Source organism: Netta rufina (genome assembly GCF_964035555.1).
Source record: "Netta rufina genome assembly, chromosome: 1".
NCBI classification, from domain to species: domain Eukaryota; kingdom Metazoa; phylum Chordata; class Aves; order Anseriformes; family Anatidae; genus Netta; species Netta rufina.
Genome location: NC_140123.1, coordinates 68,041,578 through 68,064,719, shown reverse-complemented (window position 1 = coordinate 68,064,719; position 23,142 = coordinate 68,041,578). Strand labels below are relative to the sequence as shown.

The 23,142-nt window shown below is 44.4% G+C and overlaps 2 protein-coding genes across 4 annotated transcripts; both read right to left on the bottom strand.

Moving 5' to 3' along the window:
• Positions 1-1,409: 1,409 nt before the first annotated feature.
• Positions 1,410-4,096, bottom strand: LOC311221867 (lysozyme g-like; the record flags this gene model as incomplete). Its single annotated transcript, XM_084305852.1, has 5 exons — positions 4,034-4,096; positions 3,328-3,417; positions 2,780-2,976; positions 2,377-2,515; positions 1,410-1,540 (listed from the first exon to the last, which is right to left on the bottom strand). Exons 1-5 carry the CDS (start codon positions 4,074-4,076, stop codon positions 1,410-1,412), a joined length of 600 nt encoding a protein of 199 aa, XP_084161978.1. The 5' UTR covers positions 4,077-4,096.
• Positions 4,097-12,282: 8,186 nt separating this feature from the next.
• Positions 12,283-22,637, bottom strand: TXNDC9 (thioredoxin domain containing 9). 3 transcript variants are annotated; one of them, XM_084293004.1, is made up of 6 exons: positions 22,585-22,637; positions 22,103-22,176; positions 20,708-20,924; positions 18,462-18,580; positions 15,825-16,079; positions 12,283-13,795 (listed from the first exon to the last, which is right to left on the bottom strand). In XM_084293004.1, exons 3-6 carry the CDS (start codon positions 20,894-20,896, stop codon positions 13,678-13,680), a joined length of 681 nt encoding a protein of 226 aa, XP_084149130.1. In that variant the 5' UTR covers positions 20,897-20,924; positions 22,103-22,176; positions 22,585-22,637; the 3' UTR covers positions 12,283-13,677. The 3 variants fall into 3 exon arrangements, with proteins under 3 accessions (XP_084149130.1, XP_084149129.1, XP_084149131.1); XM_084293003.1 differs by having other exon boundaries at positions 22,532-22,605; XM_084293005.1 differs by lacking the exon at positions 22,585-22,637 and adding an exon at positions 22,463-22,482.
• Positions 22,638-23,142: the final 505 nt, after the last annotated feature.

Here is a 23,142-nt window from a genome sequence, read left to right as displayed (position 1 = left end):
CGTGACGGTAAGCGGATGAGTGACTGACGAGACCGTAGGAAAACCGAGCACAGAGCTGAAATTGCCTGGCTTGCAAAAGTTGTCTCTGAATCAGCTTTTGCACTGCCTGTGTCAGCTCTGACCAGCAGTGACCACCAGACACATCTTCTGCATCAGCGGTGGTGGCAGGTGCCAGGAAGATGCCCTGATACCCCCAAAATGGTGATCAGCACTAAACACAGATGCCCTGGTTCCCTTGTCCTGGGCTTGAGCTGCCGTGCATCTGCCTCTGAGCCCATTTTCCCTGACCCCTGCTCTGCAGATTGGTTTTCCTCTTTCTGTTCTAAGAAAGTCCCAAATTGGGTTATTTACCAGATCCACACATTGCTACCCACCCGGCCTCGTGAAACTGCAGAGATGAGTTGTTTGCCAAGCAACAAAAGAATTGGAATACATCGTTTCTCTTTATTTGGATTCTCTTTAAACCAAAATTTGCACCCAGACCCATCCGCATTGAAGAATACTTTCAAACAGAATTTATACACCCAGAGCTAATTCACTCCTAATTAAAAGGCAGGGTACCTGGCAGAGGGACAGAAGCCAAAATGCACGCTTTGAAACTCAGCGGGCCCCAGCACAAACATGCCAAAGGAAAGGAGGAAAGGCGGTGAGTTTCATACCAGTGCTGTCGCTGTAATGCAGCTCCTGGGGCAGGGATACCCGGGGCCAGCTCCTGCTCAGAGTGTGGCTCTGTAACAGAAAGGTGATTTGTGTGCCCACTACAGCACTTGTAGTGTTTCCCATTTAGAGGATTTCCCCCGTGCAAGGCTGTTTTTCTCTCTGTAGGGTTCACCAGCCCTTAAGGGGCTCCTGCGCTCACGTGAGCACCAGGAGAAGGCTTGGTGGTTTCCCCCACAAGGCTGGCCCCAGGGATAAGCAGCTAACAGAAGTGTGCAGAGATGATAGACTCAGAGAGGAGCCTCTTCATTGCCAAGCAGCCAGCACCATCAAGGGGGAGGAAGACCTTAGTCTGGGGGCTTCTCCCTCCCGTTGGACGGGGAGAAAGAAGGAGGTGGACGTAGAGAGGAGATGGCGACAGCACAGCACATGCTGAGGGAGAGCTGCTTGCTGGAGGGATGCACAAACAGCCCCAGGTTCAGCCCCTAATGCAAGGAGCTTCCTCACCCAGTGGGGATGTCCTCAGCTGCCTTCTAAAGGCCCTGAGCTCGTGGCAGGTTGCCCCTGTCAGTCCCCTGGAAGGCAGCACTGAGCTTGCCCATGGGCAACTGGGGTGTGCTGGAGCAAGCAACGTGCCAGTGCCACCAGCACTGCTCCTGCCAGGAGCCCTGGAGGAACTGCTCTGGGTACTACCATCACTACTGGGCTAGACTACGTGGAGGAGAGGGTCTGTGGTGGGGATGGTTGCTGAGCTAGAACCCATGCCTCTTGAAGTACTGGGCCCGCCCGATCACGCTGTTGACGTAGGAGTTGTCTCTGCCACAGGGGTCTTCGTCATAGATCTGGATGTTGTCGATTCTTGCGCGGTAGGCGCAGATTCCCCCTGGGAAGAGTTAAAAAAGAGTTATCATGGGCCTATAAATGAGAAATACAGATTTAAAAAGTAAAAGTTCCTAGTATAAAGGGCAATGCATCTCATCAGACGTATACAACAGCTTGGGAAGTTGCTAATTGTGCGTTTTTACTGAAAAGTGATTCATTTCGCAAAATGCTTATTTGTGAGGTTAAGAAGCCCCTGATTCTCTCCAAATGTGGGTAGGAACAGCATGCTGGTCCCACAAAAGGCTGCAGTCTAAAAGGATGGGAGAGCAAGAAATAGCAAAGAGGGAATAAAACAGCATGCAGATAACATGGGTGATGAACAAACCTGGATCCCAAGCTTCCTTGACCCAATGTACTTCAAAAAAAAAAATAAATAAGGGTTGCTAAGATGCTATAAAATCTGCCAGCTTGATGATCTTTTCCCTTTAAAAGTGACACCAACAGATGCACAGCACTCCCATCATTCAGAGGCCTTTGCCTCATACAAACAGAAAGTGATCATCTGGTGTTGACTAACTGTTATTAGAATATTAGAAAGCTTATTGAAATATTCATATTTAAAAATAAATAAATAAAAAGGGCAGTGTGGGAATGAAAGAGGAACCCAAGGGAAGAATGTGTAGGATATCACACTGAACCTACACCTGTGTGAAAGTGCCTCGCAAATCACAAGTCAAAGTGCTGATGGTGAAAAGTAGAAGAGAGATGTAGAAGAGAGATGTAGAAGCGAGAATCTCAGCTGTTAACGTCCTGATGGTGCCAGTAATGCAATGTCCCCTCTCTGTTTCCACATGTAACCCCCAGCACGTCCCCACTGCTGCATGGGGCACGCCGTACCTCTCAGCTGCTGGTCCCAGGTCCAGGTAGGGTGCCTCGCCCGCATTTCATTGATCCCAAGCACCAGCATGGTCGAACACTGGTTGATGTGCTCCTCACTGTCCCACGTCCCGTAAGGCTGGTGGTAGCGCCTGTCGATCTGGAAAAGTCAAGCAAGAAGATCATTTTCCCTTCGAACACAACCACCGCTGTAGCTTCACCTCGTTTTAACACTCCCAGTCCATGATTCACAGCAGTGACCCAACTTGTGATAAAACTGAGGTGATAAAATGCAGTCTGCAAAGGGAGAGTGTCCCAGTGTTGAACACGGGAGGCTCACAGGCCAAGGTGAAGCCCCGAGAGAGGCAGACCCTTGCCATGCTGCCACCTGTGGGCTCTCCTCTCTCTTGTCTTGTGGCCGTACCTGCATCAGGCCGAACCTCTGCCGGCCCTGGTCCCAGCCGTTGTCCAGCAGCAGGCCGGCACGGCTCTCCTGCGAGATGATGGCGGCGATGAGCGCCGGGTCCAAGCACAGGTTCCTGGCGACTCTCTTAATGGGGATCTCATATTTCCTCAGGCGAATGATGTCCGCATCCGCCGTCCTCCTCAGAGCAGAAATGCCTGCAGCCGGGGGAGAGGCAGCCTGACCCACCCGCCCTTACAAAAATGGGGTTTGGGGAGGGTGCTGATGCTGATGCTACAGCTGGCGAATGGGTGTGTGGGGTGAAATGGGGTTTGCTGCAGCTCCCTCTACTTACAGGCTGAGGATCCTGCCTCTGGAGTTTTCCCTCCCACTTCCCACCAAGTCTAGTTTTTGGGGCTGGGGGCTTTTTTGGGGGGCTTTTCTCCCTCTTGGCTAATCGAATAGCTGCACCACGTTTCATTTGGTGCACAAATTTAACACCAGGCAGGCACAGCATCCCTCCACCAGGTACAGGTAGGCCGAGAGATCAAGCGGTGCGTGGTACCTACCGCAGTCCGGGGCTCTCACGGCTGTGCAGGAAATCGTGGGGGCTTGAAGAGCATTTATATCGCCATAGCAACTGTAACTCGCAGACGGAGCTGGAAAATGAGACGGAGGTGTTTGGAAACATGAGATCTCGGAGCAGTGTCGCACAGCTTGCTGCAGGTGAATGCAAGGCAAGCACGAGGCATTCATTCATCCAGGCCCATAATCAAAGCGTGTATCATGGCCACTGCTCCCTGTCAGCGACATTACCGGTGACAGAGGGCAGGAATTTGTTCTTTCCTAGCTGAATAGGTTGAAGCAAATGAAACTGATGATGATTTACACAAATAGGTGTCCGCCCTGCTAAGTGTAAAAGCTGGTGTGGGGGAAGGAGCCACAGGCTCCACATTTACCTCAGAGGGCTCTTTCTGTTTAAAGCCCCCTGATGCCCAGCACCCCTCAGATGATGGCTGGGAACATCTCCCGGGTGTCCCCACAACCTGACGGGGAATTAGCTGAGGAGAGCGTGTGCCTCAGCCTGGGCAAATTACCCCAATTTCCTCAATAACTGAGGAATGAATAGGCTCCGTCAAACAGCCTGTGACATTTGGGAGACCTTTCTGAGTAGGCAGAGAGGTCAGACAAGGCTAGCTGGGTATGTCTGTGACTCTGCAAGCAGTTGAGGGCAGGGTGCTTTCCCCAGCAAACCAAACTCGCCCCCAGGCTCACCGATCAGGGCCGAAAGGCCCAGCAAGAGCAGCGCGGGGACCATGGTGATGGCTCTCCTCCGCTGCCCCAGGACACCTGAAAACACAGAAGGTTGCAAAACGTGAAGAAGTTGATGGTGAAATTCAACAGCCCTGAAAAAAGTGTCCATGCCAAGAGCTCCCTCTGCTCCTCCCCAGCCCTGAGCTCTCCTGGCAGCTGCTGGCTTCAGAGGATGGTGGTGGCAGGACAAGCGGGTGATGGAGCCCTGTCTGCTTCTTATTTCCTAAATATCTGGGAGTTTTTGGAGGGACAGCTCCTCCATCTCACCATCACATTAAGAAGGAAGCACCAAACCAGGGCCAGCAGGGACTTTTTTAGCCATTGCTTGCTCTCATGGCCCCTCTTGAACACCCACAGCATCTCTTTACTATGAGGAGGCTCAGTACATTTGCTTTAAATCTACAGGTGTTTGACATCCACTGTACTACAGAGTGCATAGATCTCTCTGTTCAAAAGGCAACATGGCTTTGGAAAGCCTTTGGGAAAAACACGTTGCCAAAAATCAAGCAATACAGCCCTCATTTTGCTGCTGAGAGCATGCAGAGCAGTTCCAAGGTTTTGCTGTTAAAATAATATTTCTGCATTAATTCCTGTGTGTGACAACAGCAGATAATCACTTTAGTAATGAATGCCTCTTGTGTTTATTAATAAAATTCCAAAAATATCATCAGATAATAGCTATCGGCTGGGAAAAAAAAAAAATCAAAAAACATTGATTGTGCTTGCCTTGCTGGTGAGGGCATTTAACTAAGCAGGATTTAGAGCTTACAAATGCTTTTTTTTTTTTTTTTTCCCCGCCCCCAAGAATATTTCAAGTACAAAACAATGCCAGGAGCCTTGCAGGCAGTCATCCTGCAATGCTATTAACACCTGAAAATGCCTGATTGATTTTAGTGATGCCTGACCTTTTCTCCAGTCTAATAGGTATTTCCACTGTAAAGCAGACTGCATGGATGCCCGAACTCAAATAGGCCACCAATGTCATCAGAAAGACTCCCTTGCCCTGAGAGAGATCATTCAGTCCAGCAAATGCCCACTGCCAGAGCTGGGTTTGTGCTCAGCAGCTCACTTTGAGTCCTAACACTGAGTATTTGCAAGCCTGGATCCCTGCAGCCTGACCCAATACCTCTTAATTCAATGGCAAATCCATACCTAATTCTGCAGTTTGTAGCTGTTTCTATAAACAGAAAATTGTCACATTATAAGGTTTTAAGGCATCAGACTCTTTTTTAGACCCATCACAAAAATCACCCCAAGCCTTAAGTAGAAACAGGGAAGCAATTACAAAATTAACAGCATGCTAAATCAAAGCCAAAATCAAGGCTTCTGCATCCACACAGATATTCTCCGAGTGGATTCAGACTCACCTGTCTTCAATCAGCCTTCCTCTGAGGCAGGTCACTTGATGACTTTTATATATATGCGTATGAAAAGGTACCCACCCTCTGGGTTTTGGAATGTTAATTCCTGTTTAGTGTGATGACATTTGTTATAAAGTGTAACAGGTAATATATAATAAGAGCTTTGAACTCTTATGTTTTCTTTCATCCGAAGATTTGCACAAGCAGTGGTTAGTAAGACTCAGGACAGTTCTGTGAAAGGAAATAAATATTGTTTTTCCTCCATCAATGACTACACTGATGCTCCATAAATGACTTACAGAAAGCATTGCAGTGAATCAGTGGCAGAGGCCAGGCAAAATTCAGATCCCTGCCTGGTGCTCTCCTTCCTTTACATCCCAGATCAGTCTGGGCACATTTCTGGAAGGGTTTTTGTCTCGTCTCCCCACGGAGTTTAGATTGGCAAGCTTTTAATTGAGTATCAAACTTTCACATGATTTCCAAAAAGGGATGCAGCAGCTGAAGTCAGTGGGGGCTCACAGAGGGTTTGGGACAGACTTGCACCATGTGGCTGAGACCCTTTTTGTATGTGTAAGTTACTAAAACAAATTAGGGGACTGAAAGATTGTCTGGGAGGCCAGTGGCCTCTAAGCCTGTCTCCCTTCCCACATTTTTCTCTTCACCGGACTCTGCCTAGCATGGGTGGAGGCTAGAAAAGTAAGAGTTCCTCTAAATAGCTTTCTTTTTGTTATTTAATAAATGACAAATCAATGTATTCCCCCCTTTTCCCCCTCTCCTTTGTGCTTTATACCTGCTGAGTACGAAGCCCTATTCCGGACAGATACACATTTCTGAGTTCAAAACAAGCGAGGGTTATTAGTTGTTAAAGCACGGGTGATGATCAAGTGGGCCTTGCCACCTTAAAATCCCTGAATACAGCTATCAAGGACTTAGACCTCGCATTAGTAAGAAGGAGGGAAGCTCCACTGGAGAATCTGGCCCTGTTGTTACACAAGGGTTGGGTTGTTAGTTCAGACAAGTCTGAAGTCACTATTTATTTGGGCAAAAACATTGAAATAATAGAAATCCTTCCAAAGACCACAAAATGGCTAGGCATTCATTCTTCATGTGCAAACCTTGTGTCTTGTTATGGTGTCTTGGACTAGAAGAAATCTTAATTCTTTTACTACAGTATAAGATTTCAAATAATTCAAGGTAACATTTGACATAAGGAACTAATCTATGTGGTATCTTTGGAAATAACAGGTAGAAAATAGAGCCATCACATGTACAATGTGGCTGCAAAGATTTCCAAAGCAAACAGCGACCAAATAAATGCTGGAAGAGAGGAAAGACAGAAGAAACAAACTGGGAAGAGGTCAGAGTGCACAGCTTGATGGCAACAAAACTAGTAGATACATTCATTTGCCTCCTATAGAACAAGGTGATCTGTATTGGAAAGAGATGTATTCTCTCTAGTAGATGGAAATATTTGGGTGTTGACATCCAGCTACCTTTTATAAAGATGGTATCATATTAGTGGTAATAAACCAGTCTTCCTCTGTCACTGAACCTGCAATCAAGTTGATGATTTTGGGCTTTTTTTTTTTTTTTAAAGTAGCCTCTGATCGTAGGTAAGATTTTTTTCCTAATGGGTCTGTTGTTCATTAATGGTCCTTAAGAGAGTTTTCAGTTTAAATACTGATTCTCTTTGTTATGTATGTTCTCTCTCATTTATTGCCCACAGAAAGATTTTCTGTGCAATTCCCAGTACTGTCACATGAATTCTTAATGCCCGTTCTGCGTTGCGTTGTTGTTTATTTACTTCTTGAATTGTGGATGCTATTTTAAAAATACAATTATTTTTATCTGTGCTGCTGTATGCTGTCAGATCCCTGTGGCAGACTGTTTGTAGTCACACAATTCCAGCATGAGGCCAAATAAGGGGGCATTTTCTCAGCAGCATTATGAATGAGATTTTTTTTGGTGCTAAACACTTCCCTATCTACACAAAATTTGCCGACTGCCATCTCTTCGACTGAACGCAGAGAGCAGGCAGCCTTTGTGGAAACAAGGTCATGCTCACGTAGCTGGACGGGGCAGGGCTCTGAGCCAGTGCGCTTGTCCAGGGCACTGCCATGCGAAGGGACCTGCAGGGTGTCAGACAACAAGATTTCTGGTCTGCTCCGTGTAAACCCACAGCAGCAGATCCAGGTGAACCATTTAATGAGAGCGAGCCGCACCTGCCACCAGGATTTTTCATGTTTGTGCTAGATTTCATTTGGAAAATGATGTCAAGCACCAGATAAAATCTGCCTCCGACCAACAGGAGAGACCACGTGAGCCACCAATTTTATTTTTTCCCCATTTAATCGAGGTGTAATCAAAACGCAGTATCATTTTGAACAGCATTACGTATTGCATATCGTTCTCCGCCAGGCTGAGGGCTGTATCGTCGTGTTTGGTGGGATGGTGAGATAAAAGAAAAAGCACCTAAAAGCACCTGGAACAATATCCATGCTAATTACCGCCTCTTTTTGTGTGTTTCAACTCTGGTTTCCTAACATCTCCTGGCAGATGCGTTTCTCGGGCTATCCCTTTTGTCTGGGATGTAATTACAGGTAACACCAGGTATTCACAGGCCTTACGACTACTTTATGGGGAACCTGCCCATGCCCACTGACGCACGTTGGATGCCTCGCACTAACTGGCCAGTTAAAGATGCATCTGTGGCCTCCCCTCACGGGCTTGTTTTAGACCCACGCCTTTCGTCTCAGGCAAATCCTCTAGAGCTGTCTCTCCCAGTGTTTAAAGAGACACAGACAAGTTAATAATAGAGTTTCTTTTCTGCATCTAATATACCTTTGAGTAACAACAGCAAAAGTGAAGTGAGACAGGCTTCACGTTTGTGAGACATGAGGCTCTCGGTTTTCACTGTGCTCTGAGCCGAGCAGCTGCTGAGGGCCGGGCTTTTCCCTTATCTTGCCATACAGAAGAACACAGGTTGGGATTGAAACATCCCACTCTGCACAAAGCCTCTCTCCAGCCATCGTGTGAGAAAACTAAGACCAGAAGTATTTATGAAAAGAAAAAAACAATATATATGTATTTTCTTCTGTTCTCCAAAATAAGACTTTGAATTTTACCATAGGGAAGGTCTAGCAAATTGCTCACTGGACTGGATCTTAGGAGTCTTCGGTTCATATCCCAGCTTAGACACAGAAATATCACCCAAAAGAAGTCATTTAGAGTTCAAGCCATGAGAGGGTGTGATCTCATGAAGCATCTGTCATGCTCCAAAGCTGTGTTCCAGGTACGCCGCTGAGATGCACTTTTGCTCCTGTGCAAGCCTCAAGTGGCCCAGCCAGAGCAGCGTGGTCCTACCTCCTAAGGTAAGGATCTTTGTGTCTCTGATCTTTGTGTCCCGACATCAAAATCCCTGTGTGGATGGGAGTCTGCAGCCCGCACTCATGCATTTACTCACAAAAATAGGCTGTGGAGCCTACTCTGTTTACACCAGCCACGGCAGTAGCAAGACCAATCTTGGTTGGAAGATACCCTCATGAAGGAAGAAACCCCCACTGAACTCCCTTTTGGGTAAAGCACTTACACTCCTCACCAGGACCAGGTGCATCTGAGAAAAAACTGACAAACCTACTCCCAAAATATGGATTTCAGGAAGCGGCTGAGATGAGGTAGTGGAGCACCTAGTTCTTGGTGTGCCCAGGTCCTCCTCCAGCAAAGCTAATCTTGTTTCAGTCTCCCACGTATAAAATGAGGATAGTACATTAGTGACTCACAGGGATGGCAAAGTAACATCTCTGAATAATTAACTTCACCCATTAATCATGATAACTATTACGAGCTTTTCTGTGTGCCTGGAATTCATGATACAAAGCACCGAGGTCTGTCAACACTTGGAAAACCAAACAGGAAGCACTTTCTGACATTTTTTTCTAGGGCAGCACACTTACAAGATGAAATAATTAGCGAGGAGGAAGGACAGGACAGGAATTAATTTGTTTTTATATGCTGTACTCACCTGGCTTTCATACAATGTCATCCCGGGAAAAGCCAACGTTTACTGAAGATTGCGTGGTTTGTGCAGAAGATAAGTTAATTAGGTCCAAACATATTTAAAAGGAGTCTGATGTTGAAATCGTACCGCGGGGCAGATGATGTTTGAACAGGCTGTGCTCAAGAAACGCAAAGCGCAAGGAGACGGGCTCACTGCTGAGCTGACACAGTTACGTGGCTCCTGCAGCAGAGGCGCTTTATTTCAGGTAGCTCAACCCCCGGCTGTAACAGGCAGTCGGAAAATCATAGCCTTAGAGCACGCATTGCGCGGGGCCTCTAAACGCAAGATTTCTTAACAAAAAGCATCAAGCATCTGCCAGCGTTACGTGCACTTGAAATTAACTCACCAAATTTGAGCTTTTTATTTTGCGATGGTTTTGTACTGCTTCAGCCAGTTTGGTGTGTTAGCTTAAATGGATGGAAGGGGTATGAGCGTGCGTCCCCTTTCACACATCTGATACAGCAGGAGATTCTCCAGGGGATGGATAAAAAGGAGCGTCTGGGAGACTGGAACATCCAAAAGCACCTCCGTCGTATTTGTGAGACTGAATACTGTCGGCTCCCCAAGAACAAAGAGCAGGCTAGACCTTCAGAGCAACACTTTTACCTATTTATCTATTTACCCTCTAAAAGAGGGATCAAGAGCAATACCTGATAACATCAAATATGCTCCAATTCTGATTCCCTGAGGCTTTTAAACTCAGGAGCGTATCCCTGACCCTCTAGCTCTAAAAAGATGGATCAACCCCCTACTGACAGAAGATCCCTTCAAGAAAAGCAGAGTACAGCTATCGAGTATGCAACGAGTCCAGAAGCCAGGTTATTTTTGCATCGATTTGATGTGTGCACACGTACACGTAGGCGTGTGTGTGTGTAAGAGAGGAAAATGAGCGTCAACATTCTGGTTGCTCAAAACCCGAATTTCCTACAGAAATTTCTATAGAAAAGCGTTCCTTTTGGAACTTGAGGAGGAAAATAGCGCAATGTGGATTACTTGGAACACAGAACTGGGAGGCATCAATTCATCACCAGTCTGCCTTCCTCAACGCCCTTTATTACAATCGCAGGGGGCCCAACCTACAACAGGGGTCTGAGAGCAGCTGCTAATTTGTTCCCTGCTCCAGAGCCTGTGTCTCATTCAATCCCTTTCAAGGACTGAACTTCCCAAATCCCAAAGCTCCATTTAATCTTTGGGTGGATTCCTTGCTCAGAGCATCCCAAGCACAACGCGGGCTTGGTGGAGGATCAGCACACGGACAAGCTCGCAGCCCCTGGCACGCAGAGCTGAGCAGCACCGGCCTCGTTCAGCTGTTAATTTCCCCCAAGCATTAACGATTACTTCACGGAAGCATCAAGCACTAATCGCTGCTAATGTTACATGCTGGGCTCATGCTTAAGCCCCATAACTCCAAGAGCTGTGTGTGAACATTTTCTCATCCCCTCATTGCGTAAGACCCTTCCACGGCCGACACGTGCCGGGCCAGGCCCCATTTTGTGATTAGCCTGGGTTCAGGAGTCCCAGTTAGTCACGGCCTCACATACACCATCCTGCAGCCATAAGCAACTGGTGACACGCAACCCCTGCCTTTTCGAGCTATCGTGTATCCTCAACGTCTTTTTTTGTCACCTTTATTGCCACTACATCACTGTTGACAAAGCCAAGCTTCACGATTTTCAAGTTTGTACAGCTGACAGTTCATTAATTAACGTTCTTTGTGTTGCTTCCTCTTCTAGCTCGCTGAAGGACGTACTATCATGGACATTTCACTATTTAATCTGTACCTCTGTACTGCTTGAGCTTTACCTCACAAGAAAAAAAATTGTTCCTCAATACTCAGAAAGAATCTTCCACATTTTAACGAATCTCTACATTTCACCCAAAACAAGATTAATAGACATGGATTGTTCATATCGAAGTAGTATGCAGATCAGGAGCAGAAAACCCACCAAAAGGACCATTCAGTGACAGTTTATGACAGTTTAAATCTTCATTCAAGACAGAAAATGCAGAAAGCAGATGTAAAAGTACAGATCTGAAGCAGGCAGATCCATCTGAGGCTACTACTTCAAAAAAAAAAAAAAAAAATTAAACTAGTTAGTATACACCCCCCCTCCTTTATCCAAGTTGCATGTTCCTATGGACCCCTTGTATCCTTGTATTGTTCCATGCCCTGGAACGTGTGTGGCCCTACCAGAAGCCAGATGAAGGAACAGGTTGAACTGAAGATTAACCTAGAAAAAAAAAATCAACTTAAACTGCCACAAAACCACTGTCTCCAACTAGCACTTACACCGAGTTCATAATGGGACTGTTGACACGTGGAACTGAGCAACCTTTAACACCACAATGTCAGAAACCTAACGAGCTACTGCCTAAATGCATTTCCAGAGAGGCTGCAACAATTTAAAACATGATTGAATATTCCCACAGCCTAGACAATGTAATTAGTGCTCGGAGATAAGTCCCGCTAAGGCACTCCTAGCAAGACTGTTGGAATATTAGTTTCCTAAATTTAATTCCATGCAACCAGATGCAAAAAGAACACTTGTTCATTTAGAGTTTCTGCATTGAAAATGAGATCAACTTGAATCAAGCCTACTTCCAGCTTCTAGTACACTACCACGTGGCTGCATACATCTCAAGCTGATTGCCTTCTCAGTGATGCCTCAGACAGAACTATAGTTTGTTAGAAATCTAGGAAGAGCACATGCAAATTTCTGACAGGCCCTTATTAAAAGAGAATGACCCACAGCACCTAGATGACTTTATTTGAAAGGATGCGAAAGTCAACGTTAGAATTAAAATAATTTTATTTCAATGTACATGAACTGAAATAAAATAGAATCATTGTTATTTTTCAACTTAGAGTAATATTGCTGGGCTGGCCCAATCACAAGCACTCTCCACGACGAGGCAGCATGAGTAACTAGACCCAGTTCATCATTTTCTGGGCCAACTGAATTCCAAGTACTACTGTCAAAGGGTCCTCCAGCACACAGCAAACTCTGTTTTTGAGAACTAAGACAAGCCATCAACACTTTGCCTAGGCAGAAGCTTTAAGTTGTGTTCCAAGGAAGATCTCCCTTGAAAAATCCTGTCCATTACTGAAGAAACGGTACACAGCATGCTGCGCTACATCTAACAGATCAAGGCTTCTCCCGAACGCTTTTCTCTAGCCTACCCTCCTGTACAAAGCACCCGCTGTAAAATTCACACGTTCAAAACCACAGAATCAAACAAACCCGCAAACAAGGCTGGTTTCAATATGCTTGTTGCTATGTGCTATTGCCCGCTGTGTCAGCTTCCACATGCAGCATACGTAGATGGCAAAAGGGCATTTCTCTTGACCACCACTTTCAGAAGTTATGTCTGTTTTTACAGCTTATAGTGCAATACAATTAAGTTACTCAATGTCATGATATGGCACCATAAGGTAAGCAATCTTCATTGAAATGCACAATTCCTGGTACTAATAATTTGCAGTGCTTTTACCAATAACAAGTAATAAGATTAAAGAGAACTGGAAAAGGAACTGATAGAGAAAATTCTTAGAAGTGTCTGTTGTTCCTTTGATGAAGGAAAAAGGGAACTGTCAGATTCAAGGAAAATGATGGGAAATAGTTCTTCACACAACACACTTAAGTTGTGGACTCCTTGCCATGTGAGGTGGATGCTAAGAAGATGCAATGAGGACTTCAAAAGATTTCTTTTTATCCAGCAAATGCTTTCAGATATGGAGTTCCCCAAGCCACAGACTGCTCAAAGTATGTTTTGGGGAAGCACCGCTATCTGCTCAGCCTTTTTTTTTTTCCTCCCCTCTCTTCCTTGTGCATCTGCTTTTGGCCACTGAGCCTGGATATTAGGCCGGATGGACCTTTGATCTGTCTTGGTACAGTTTGTTCTAAGTTACTTCAAAACGCTTCATAGATGTACTCTCAAAGATGTACTCTTCATCATTTGCAACATATTATTTAGATAGGACTTAGATTGTTGAATTACAAATGACCTCCAAAAGAGGAAAAAAAAATATTTAAGCTTTCTCCTGATATGACCCAGTTGTATAAAACTGTATAGAAAAGTGAGCGTTATGTGCAGATGTAGTGAAAAAGCAATAAGCTTTATAAAAAACATTCTTAAAAATGTACCAAGCATAAACAAAAGATGGTTTACAAATACGTTTAACTATTTTAGTCATCATCAGAATCTGAATCGTATTTCTTCCCTCTGATGGTCTTCTTCTCCAACTTTGTGAAGCTTGTTCCAAATTTCTTCTGATTTTGAAAAGGTGGCTCCATCAAGTTTCCACTAGAGGAAAAGAGCAAGAGGTGTTGATTAAAGCCATATTTTTGCAGACAGTAAGCAGCATCTCTAATTACTTTTTTCCTCCAAAAAAACCCACAAAACACTAAGAGAACACAAGCCCTACTCCCTAAAGTGACCCTAAAAAGCGCTGTGGGATGACTAGCATAGCGCTTTCTGGGCAAAAGGGCCTGGACAACAACAGCTAAGACAGGAATGTGAGTGTACACAGCACTTGTGATCAGAGCTCCGCAGGAAAAAAATCTGAAAGGGCTTTTTGTGGCAAACTGATGGCTCTAAGGACAGCCATTCATCTTATTAAACAGTGAACAGGGCATTACACAGAGGCTTTTTACACCAAAGGAAGAGACAAAAGTACAAAAGAAAATAAACCAGGAAGAGACTGTGGAATAGAAACAGTCAAAAATGGGTTTTGTAGCACCAGAAGACACTTTGTTCCACCTCTACCTAGGCCAGATATGGCAATGTCCTTATCTAACACCGTGCACAGCTGGTGGGGCATGGAGGGACCCACACCTTGTTCCCCACATTCACATAAAGCTGGAGGTCCCACACGTCCTACAGCAGGGGTGTGCAAGAGGAGGATCCCCCTCCTCGCTTAGGGTGTACGTGCTTTTAACTCACATGAGCTGTGAGGGGCTTGCATCTCAATGTCAGAGTGAGCAATTAGAACCTCCTGGAATTAGCTACAGAAGGGTGGTGGGAAATTGCTTATTACCACTTTGTAGATAACATGTTACTGATATTGATCCTAAATACACAGTTCAATGATTGCTAGTTAATTACATGTCAGCAATTAGCCAATATACCACTTGAATCCTGATTTTGCTGAGGTGTGACCTGAGCAGTTCTGAACAGTTTTTTTTTCCCTCCTAAATACAACGTATCCTTTCACCATCTGCTATTCCACAGACTGAAGGAAACAAAAACCACCAAAGAAAAGAACTCAACAAAAAATTGTTTCTAGTCTGTTAGGAGAAACTCCAGGGAATACGTAAATGGATGTGCCCAAGAATGCTCAAAATTTAGCAAATTCAGTGCAGCTTAGTTCAATTTCACTGAATTATTTCTCCCATAAAGGGTGTTGCTGTCTAGAATAAATATCCAGACTGCCTTTGATTCCGTTGTGTTTGCTTCATACTGAACTGCTAAGTGGAATTACAACTTGTTTTGAATTATAATTTCCGCTTCACTCATCAGAAGTTCAACAGCTAATTAGATTTTTCCTTTAAGATCTAACAATGTCTCCTGTCAAACTTTGGGAAATAGCCATTGAAATGAACTATATAAGTATATAAACTATATAGACAAATATAAAATAGAATAAAAATATAAATAAAAAAGACACTCAAAAAAAAGACTAGCCTAAAAAAAGATAAAGATTTTGACACGACTGGAAAGCAAAGCAGAAGGTGCTCTATCATTTCCAGAAAAAATAGGCTATTGTGACCTAAGCTATTAGCCTATTGTGAGGCCTTGTGTACCAAAGTCCTAAATGTGGGCAGTTACAACGATTATCTTGTACTGCCAAACAAACAATTTGCACTTTTTTATGCTGTCCATTGAAAAAAAAAAGTCATATGCAATATGGATTAAGGTGCCTCTTAAGTACAACCTACAGTTTTCACTTAAGCAGATTTAAATGCTCAAGCTTGACCGTATTGCAAGCATGACATCTAAGCTGTTGTAGGAAGGATTACATTAGACACATGGCTGGGCCAGGCTTTATCAAAGCAGGGTTGCTACCCTATAGCAGCAAACAGCAGGAGCTGTGTTTGTTTTTTATTCCTGTACAAAAATGATGTTATAAAGATCATTATAATATCTCAGTATGTTGCCAAAGAGGTGCTCTTTTCTTTCGCTTGCCAAAGTACACAGAAGAAATAACTGGATTGAACTCACTTGTGTTTTAAAGCATACAAGATATCAAAGTTACAAACTTTCAGTTTCATCTGTCCGCAAGGACGTTCTCCTTGCGCTGTATCTGAAAATAAACCAATCACAAAACAATTACCTGTAATTAATTATGTCTGCACAGCCTAGTCTCCACTCCAAGGTCTCTGTAGTGAAGTCATCCGTGTTACCGAGATCAGTGAAGCCAACAATATAGTCTTGCGATTTTCCATCTTTTATTAGTGCTAGAGTGGGGATTACTTTGATGCGCAGTCTCTCGCATAAGAAAGGAGATTTTTCTGCATTTAGTTTCAAGAATTTTGTCTCAACATGCTTTTTTGCCAATACGGTCAAATGCTTGTCCATTATCTGACACCTGTCAAAAAAAAACAACACATAAAATGTTTGTTAGACTCAATAAGCTGAAGAACACATTACTTTACAGCAATGTAAAGAACTGTAAAGAGCTATTTCTATCACATTACTTCCTCAGATACAACCTATACAATTAAAAATTTAGTCCCAAGAGAAGCTGTGTTTTAAAGGTAGCCAGATTTAACAACTAATAGAATAACGCCCTGGAGCAACTTTAACACACAATTACACCATGCATTTCTCTTGTTTCTTCCTAATTACACCACCCATGCACCTGACAGCTTCCCTCATTTCTTGAGGCCTCCATTTATTGATGGAATTTCCCTGACTTCTATTCTTCCTGCTTCAGCTCCACTGACTGTGAGCTTAGAGAACTTCTCTGCAACAGATTTCACATCTTCATAGAAGTACTGTGCACACATTACAGAGCTTTAGTTTTTTAGTCTCTGCCTCCACAGCTGAGATGCAGTAACTTGCTGCGTAGAAATTATTTTCAGAGTGCTTCAATAGTGCCATACGCAAGTATTTCACTTTTCTGTTAAAATGTAGTAAGAATGAACATACAATAATTGTTTCTCAGTTAAGGGGCAGTAACATGAGCTGCTCAAAATAATTGTCAGATGGAAGACATTTGTAGGCTTGTCATCTTTGAGTGGTGAGGCTCAGCTGCACAAACTCTGTAATGTGGCTGTCTTTTAACTAGAAGGGAAGGCTGAATAGATCAGAAAGCTGGAATGGGCAAGGATGAAAGCAACTTGATACTGTAGTTGGAAAACCTGACACACCAGCTTCAAGCTGGTTGTCACCACTACACATTTCACAAAGAACTTTCTCTAAAGTTCCTTCTCCTGTCTGAGTCTACAGGCTTCATTGGTACAGAAAAACCAAACACCCCAAACCTGTTCTGAGCTAATTATTTGCACAGATATTCTTTCAACTTTGAGTAAAAGCTAGCTGAATACAGCTGCTTCAAATATTTTGAATTGTAGAATGGTTTTGATTGGAAGACCATCTAATTCCACCCCCCACCATGGGCAGGGACACCTCCCACCAGAGCAGGTTGCCCAAAGCCCCATTCAGCCTGGCCTCAAACACCCCCAGGGATGGGGCAGCCACAGCTTCTCTGGGCAGCCTGTGCCAGGGACTCAACACCCTCAAAATAAAGAATTTTGAATTTCTAGTCTAAACTTATCCTCCTTCAATTTAAAACTATTTCCTCTTGTCCCATCTCTGATTGCCCTGACACAGAGCCCCTCCCCAGCTTCTCTGTAGGCCCCCTTTAGGTACTGGAAGGCCACTGTAAGGTCTCCCTGGAACCTTCTGTTCTCCAGGCTGAAGAACCCCAACTCCCTCAGCCTGTCTTCATCCCTAACAGAGCTGCTCCAGCCCTCTGATCATCCTCATGGCCCTTCTCTGGGCCCACTCCAACAGTTCCATGTCCTTCTTACATCGAGGGCCCCAGAGCTGAATGCAGCATTCCAGGTGGGGTCTCACAAGACAGCTCTTTCAAAAATAAACTCTCGACTTGTAAGAGTCAAATATTTAACTTAGAAAACACAAGACACATATGCCTCAGTGCATAATCTGGATTTGACCTCTTTCAATTTCTCAAATTGAAGCTGTTTGAGTTTATGTTCTGTAAATCAGAGAAAACATAACTTGGGGAAAAAAAAAATAGGACAACCGGCTCCTCCTTCAACAAACAGCTCTATTTTGCAATTGCTTTTTAAAAGAAAACATTGAGATAAACCCACCCAGGAATAGCCTACAACCCAGAACTTCTTCCAGGAATTCTTCCAAGGAAGTGGGAGATCTTATTTTAGGTTCCTATTTTGAGTCAGGACATAGATCTAGGCCCCTCACACCCTAAAGAAGTGACATAATCACAAAGGTACAGGCCCAAAGGGAAAACAGCTACAATTGGTATCCACAAATCCTTTCAAAGTCAAAACGTTGAATATTGAAGATGCTTAGACAGGATTTTGTTTACGTTTTGGTTTTTGGTTGCCAGAACTGCCCAGAATATCTCCATCTGGAATAACCAAAGTGATCTTTTTGAAGTTGCTATGGTCACTAAATTTAGAGCTGGCTCCCTCCAGCTAAATCAATGATGAACCACAACAATCTCTCAAACGCTGCCAGAGAAGTTACGCATTTGTGTTCTAATCAACTATGCAAGAGGGGATTAATCCTTGTCAAATCATGTCAACTTTAGTTGGAATCAAAAGCTTTCAGAGGGGAGAAGGTATTGGAAGAAAAAAAAAATCAAGGAATTTCCATGCTTCTAAAAATCTGTATTTACTTATGAGATTTGAAAAGAGCTTTTTTTTTTGGTATACATCTATAAGCAAAACGTTTCTTGAACAAAGTGTATTTACCATACCTGAAAGTTGTATCTCTATAGAAATGGCAAACCACATTTTTACTTTCTTTGACTTCTTGGAAAAAGTCTCTCTCACTTGGGATTTCTCTGTACTCCCCGTGTCCTTTTGAAAGCCACTCCTTATGGAAAAGGAAAGGAAGTTAATTAGTATTTAGTTAGTCCTGCATCTGTCATGCGAGCTCTACAGCTTTTAAGGAAAAAAAAAAAAGGAGGGGGCTTCAGTAAAAACCCATTTCATACAGTAATAGCTAGAAACAAATTAGGCAAAGGTCTCTAGGCCAGATAACGCTTCTAAATTGCCTCTTTCTCAACAGCAGGCAGGTAGCTGAGCACCTTCTTGTTTGCAAATACAAGTCTTGTACAGAGTTGCTCACAAATCTGCAGTGCAGCTTCCCTGTAAGATTAGACTAGTTCAAAGAGCACTGAAAACAAAGTTGTCAGAATTGGAGAACTGTAAATCTACAACTTGTGCCACTCTAAAATGTTTTTGCACCCTAGAAGAACTTGTCTAAAACTGACTCAAGCTATAACAGGTTATTTCTTTTGATCTTTCTATGAAAAAAATAGGGAGAAATAAGCCTGCAAAAACATGATGTTTATCTACTGAATATAGACTGAACATGTCTTACTAAGAGCCAGGCTTCCAAAAAAACCCTGACAACACAGGTGTTCATACCCATTACTCACAAAGTGAAGGGAGAAACAAATTCAAGAGCTAACATTTACAGGCAATTTCAAACCTGCTTGACTAAACGTGCAAATACAGTCTGGGAAAAGATGATCTCCTAGATTTTCAAGGCATACAGTTAAGAAAAAAAACAGGAACAGCTTCTGATACAGAAAATTATGCTGTATTAAAACACATATAGACTAAACTAAATGATTAAGAGTGAAGCATGACAAAAACATGACATTTCAGCTTTCAGTGCAAGAAAAAATTACCATTCTTGATCTTGCAGTTGTGTTAGAGTTAAAGAAAAAAAAGTGGGGGGTGTTGGAGCTGCTAGCAAATCAAAGATTTCCTGTAGACTAAATTACAACAGAACAAAGGATTTCCTGAATATTTTAACACGAACGTTGGAAGAAATTACGTGAATAAGTTATAATAATGCAAATCACGCACCAACTTATGCTTCAACAGCAGATAAGTTAATTTTCCTACACATTCTTATTCCAGAAGAATGTGGGCCATCTTACTCCTTTTACAGAGCAGTATCCTACTTTCAATTTGAAAATGCATGAGAACAATGAGGTGAGATCAAGTACCATGAAGAATTTTTACAGGAGAACTAACATGTTAACATCTAGAGCATGTCAAAGTATTACAACTTTTGAAAAAGGACAACACTGGAATCGAATATGAGCTGTACTTCTGAAGACACACAAGCAGTGTGACACCTTCTCTACTTCCATCTTTAGAGAATCAAAGCAACTAACTCTGCCTCTCCTGCAGCATCCCAACCACACAACATTTTACTGCATTCCCATTTGAAAGCACGCCATTAGCCACCACAGGCAAAACATCTCCTTTCAACCCAGTCACCTCCCCCTTGTCCCTATTTCTCTGTTTAGGTTTGCATGAAGTTAAGTAACCTATGGCTTCCCTATTTAGGATTTAGGTCTCACACCATATGTTACCAGAACTTTATTTTCAGGAACAACCACCTATGCTCAAGGAGACTTTTGGGGGAGCATGAGGACTACAATTTAGCCAGATATACCGGGACCAAAGCAGAATTCCTTTTCTGCAAGAAAAAAGCAGTCATACACAGCCAACATTTCATTGGAGTAGAAGAAGTGGGACAAAATTCTACCCTAGAACAAGAAAAGACCCTGAATCTTTCTTCTGCAAAATACCTTAGAAAAAAACAGGCACCACTCACATGCCTTAAGATACTCCAGAATTCAGAAGTATAAGGTACCAAAACACCTTACGACTAGGTTGTCTGAGAGGCTTATGACTTCAGATGACAACATTCAGTGAATAACAACACACTGAAATCTGTGTATTACATTCCTTGCCCTGTCCTTATCATAAGATAATCACAGAGCTTCCTTTCTCCTGTTGAAGACCACAAAGCAAGCACACAGGAACAGAGATCTGCTTTTCGGATTTGCTTAAAATTAACAAAGTACAGAAAGGTGAAGAAAGAAGAAAACTCTTAGGTCATGTGTACAGTTCCCCTAGGATTTCCAAAAACTATTACATTTTGCACTTCAGGAGTCTGTATTAGCACAAGACTTACCTGTTTCTGCTGTTTGGCCTTTTTCAGTGCTTCAAGCCTCCTTTGCTTAAGGCGTTCCAATTCATCTTCATCCATTTGGTCCAGCTTCTGCATTTCCGCATCCAGATGTTCTTCTACTACCTTGGTGGTCTGAAGTATTTCATTCTCCAGAACTTTCTGGAGAATTTCAACGGATGTATCAGCAGCCATCTTTAAGTGTGAAGCAATCCCTTCAGATCTGTGAAGAGAACAATACACAGAATTTACATGTAAAGAATTTTTACATAACGCAGTTGACATTGTACAGAAATAAAAGGCAATGCTGTTTAAAGATTGCAGCACATGGATATGTTCCATATTGAAACCCCATCTGGTAGCAATGAACACAGGTAGCAAGAAGGGCTCCAGTCAAGCCCTATTCTCCCCATCCCAGGGCCAGATACCAACAGTGCACAGGAACCTGAAATTACTAATCAATATAACAAAGTAAAATTAACAAGTTCCAAAGGAACAGACATCCTGAGCCACATCCGCGTACCTTTAATTAACACTGGGAAAAGAGAAGATGCAGTCCTTCTGACTCCATCCTTCTGGGAGAAAGAGATGTCTGAGAATAAGCCTAAGCAGTGTTCAGCATGTGTTTTCAACAGTTTAAATGCATTAAGTACCTTATGTGTATTAACATGTTTGAATCTGAATTAATACTCCTCGCTCTTTAGCTAAAAGGAAAGGCACTCAACAGCAATCGCCTTTGGCAAAAACACTGCTTCAATTAATACAAGAAAACTGAAATTGCAAGCACCACCTTATGGCAGCCAGGGAAAGGATTTAAAAAAAAAACCCAAAAGCCACTATCTTCACAAAGCAATTAGACACACAGCTAAAATCATTTCCTCTAAAACTCCCCCTCTCCAAATGCTTCAAAAGGCAGAAAACATTGAGACTAGGGGTGCTCGGAGAGCTAGGAGAACAAAATAGATAGTTCTCCTGAATAGTTTTTTATATTACATTACAAAAAACTGTCACTGTAATGAGTGACAGCTTTAAAATGGAAACACATGGACAGTGCACAGTGATCCTTAGCAGATTCTTTAGCTGCTGGCCACTGGTTTGATGCAACAGATCTGGGTTCTAGAATACTCTCAGCAACATTTTAAAATAGCCAAACTACCAGAACCACTGACTTTGCAAACACCTTGCAGACAGAGGCAAGAACCCATTTTAAGTCGTGATGGGCAGGGTACCAGCACCATGGCAGTACTCCAAGTTTAATGCAGTGTCAGCAGTGCTGCACTAACACCACATGTACCACAGCCAGACCTGCTCTGGTCTGCAGCACCTTATGTGGGGTCTCTGCTAGCATTTCCTTTGTCTTTCTTGTATTTTGGAAGAATAGAAAGGTAATAAAAAACTTACCAGCGCGGCTCACAGCCCTCTAGGTCTTCAGGAAAGGGCTGAACGCTGCTCGGACAGGGTTAGGAAGCCGTAACCTGAAAGAAATAGCAGGGAAAAAGAGAAATCAGCCCCTCCAGCCCACACTACGGCCCAAGTGCTCCCGGCTCTCCCAGCCACACCAGCGGGGCTGCGACCCCCGCTCCTCCCACAACACCCATACGGCTGCCAGGCCCCGGCCGGACCCTCCTAAAGCGCAGCCGCCCGCACCGAGCTCCCCACAGGGGGGCGGCGGGGCCGGTACCGACGCAGGCGCCGCGCGGCCGTGACGAACAACGGCTGCCCACGGCGGGCGCGGCCGTTTAGCCCCAAATAGCTCCCTACCGGCCCCATGGGCGGCCCTTGTGCCCTCCTCGGCCCCCACGGCCCCTTCACAGCCCCGCCGCCGCTCACCCCAACACCGGAGCCGCCGCCGCCGGTGCCGCCGCCGCCCCGCCTCGCCTCACCTCAGCCGCGCCGGTCACGCCCCGCCGGAGTCTCGCGAGATGTTGGGAGGGGGCGGGACAACGCCCTCCTCCCCGCACTGCTATTGGCCGAGGCGGCTGCCGCTCCTCCCGAGGGTGGCCAGCGCGCGCGCGTGCGCGGTGTTATTGTGAGGGGGGCGGCGGCGGCCGTTGGGCGACCGTTAACGGCCGCAGTGGGGGCTGAGGCGGAGGAGGGAGGGCGGGAGGGAAGGCGGGGAGGGGGCGCCGCTGCCGCCGCCGCCGCCATGAGCGGCCCCGAGGTAAGGGCGGCCGCGGGGGGCCGATGGCTGCGGAAGAGCGAGGCGGCGGCGGCGGGTGTGTGTGTGTGTGCGAGAAAACGGGGATATTCCAAGCGATTAAAAATAAATAAATAAATAGTAATAATAAAGTTTCGTTTTTTGGCTTTTTTTTTTTTAATTATTTTTTTTATTTTTAAAGCGTTTCCTGGAAATGAGCGCGGCGGGTGGGCAGGTGGGGCGGGGAGATAAAGCTCCTCCGGCGGCGGTGGCGGTGGCGGGGGGGGGGCTGATAAGAGAGAGG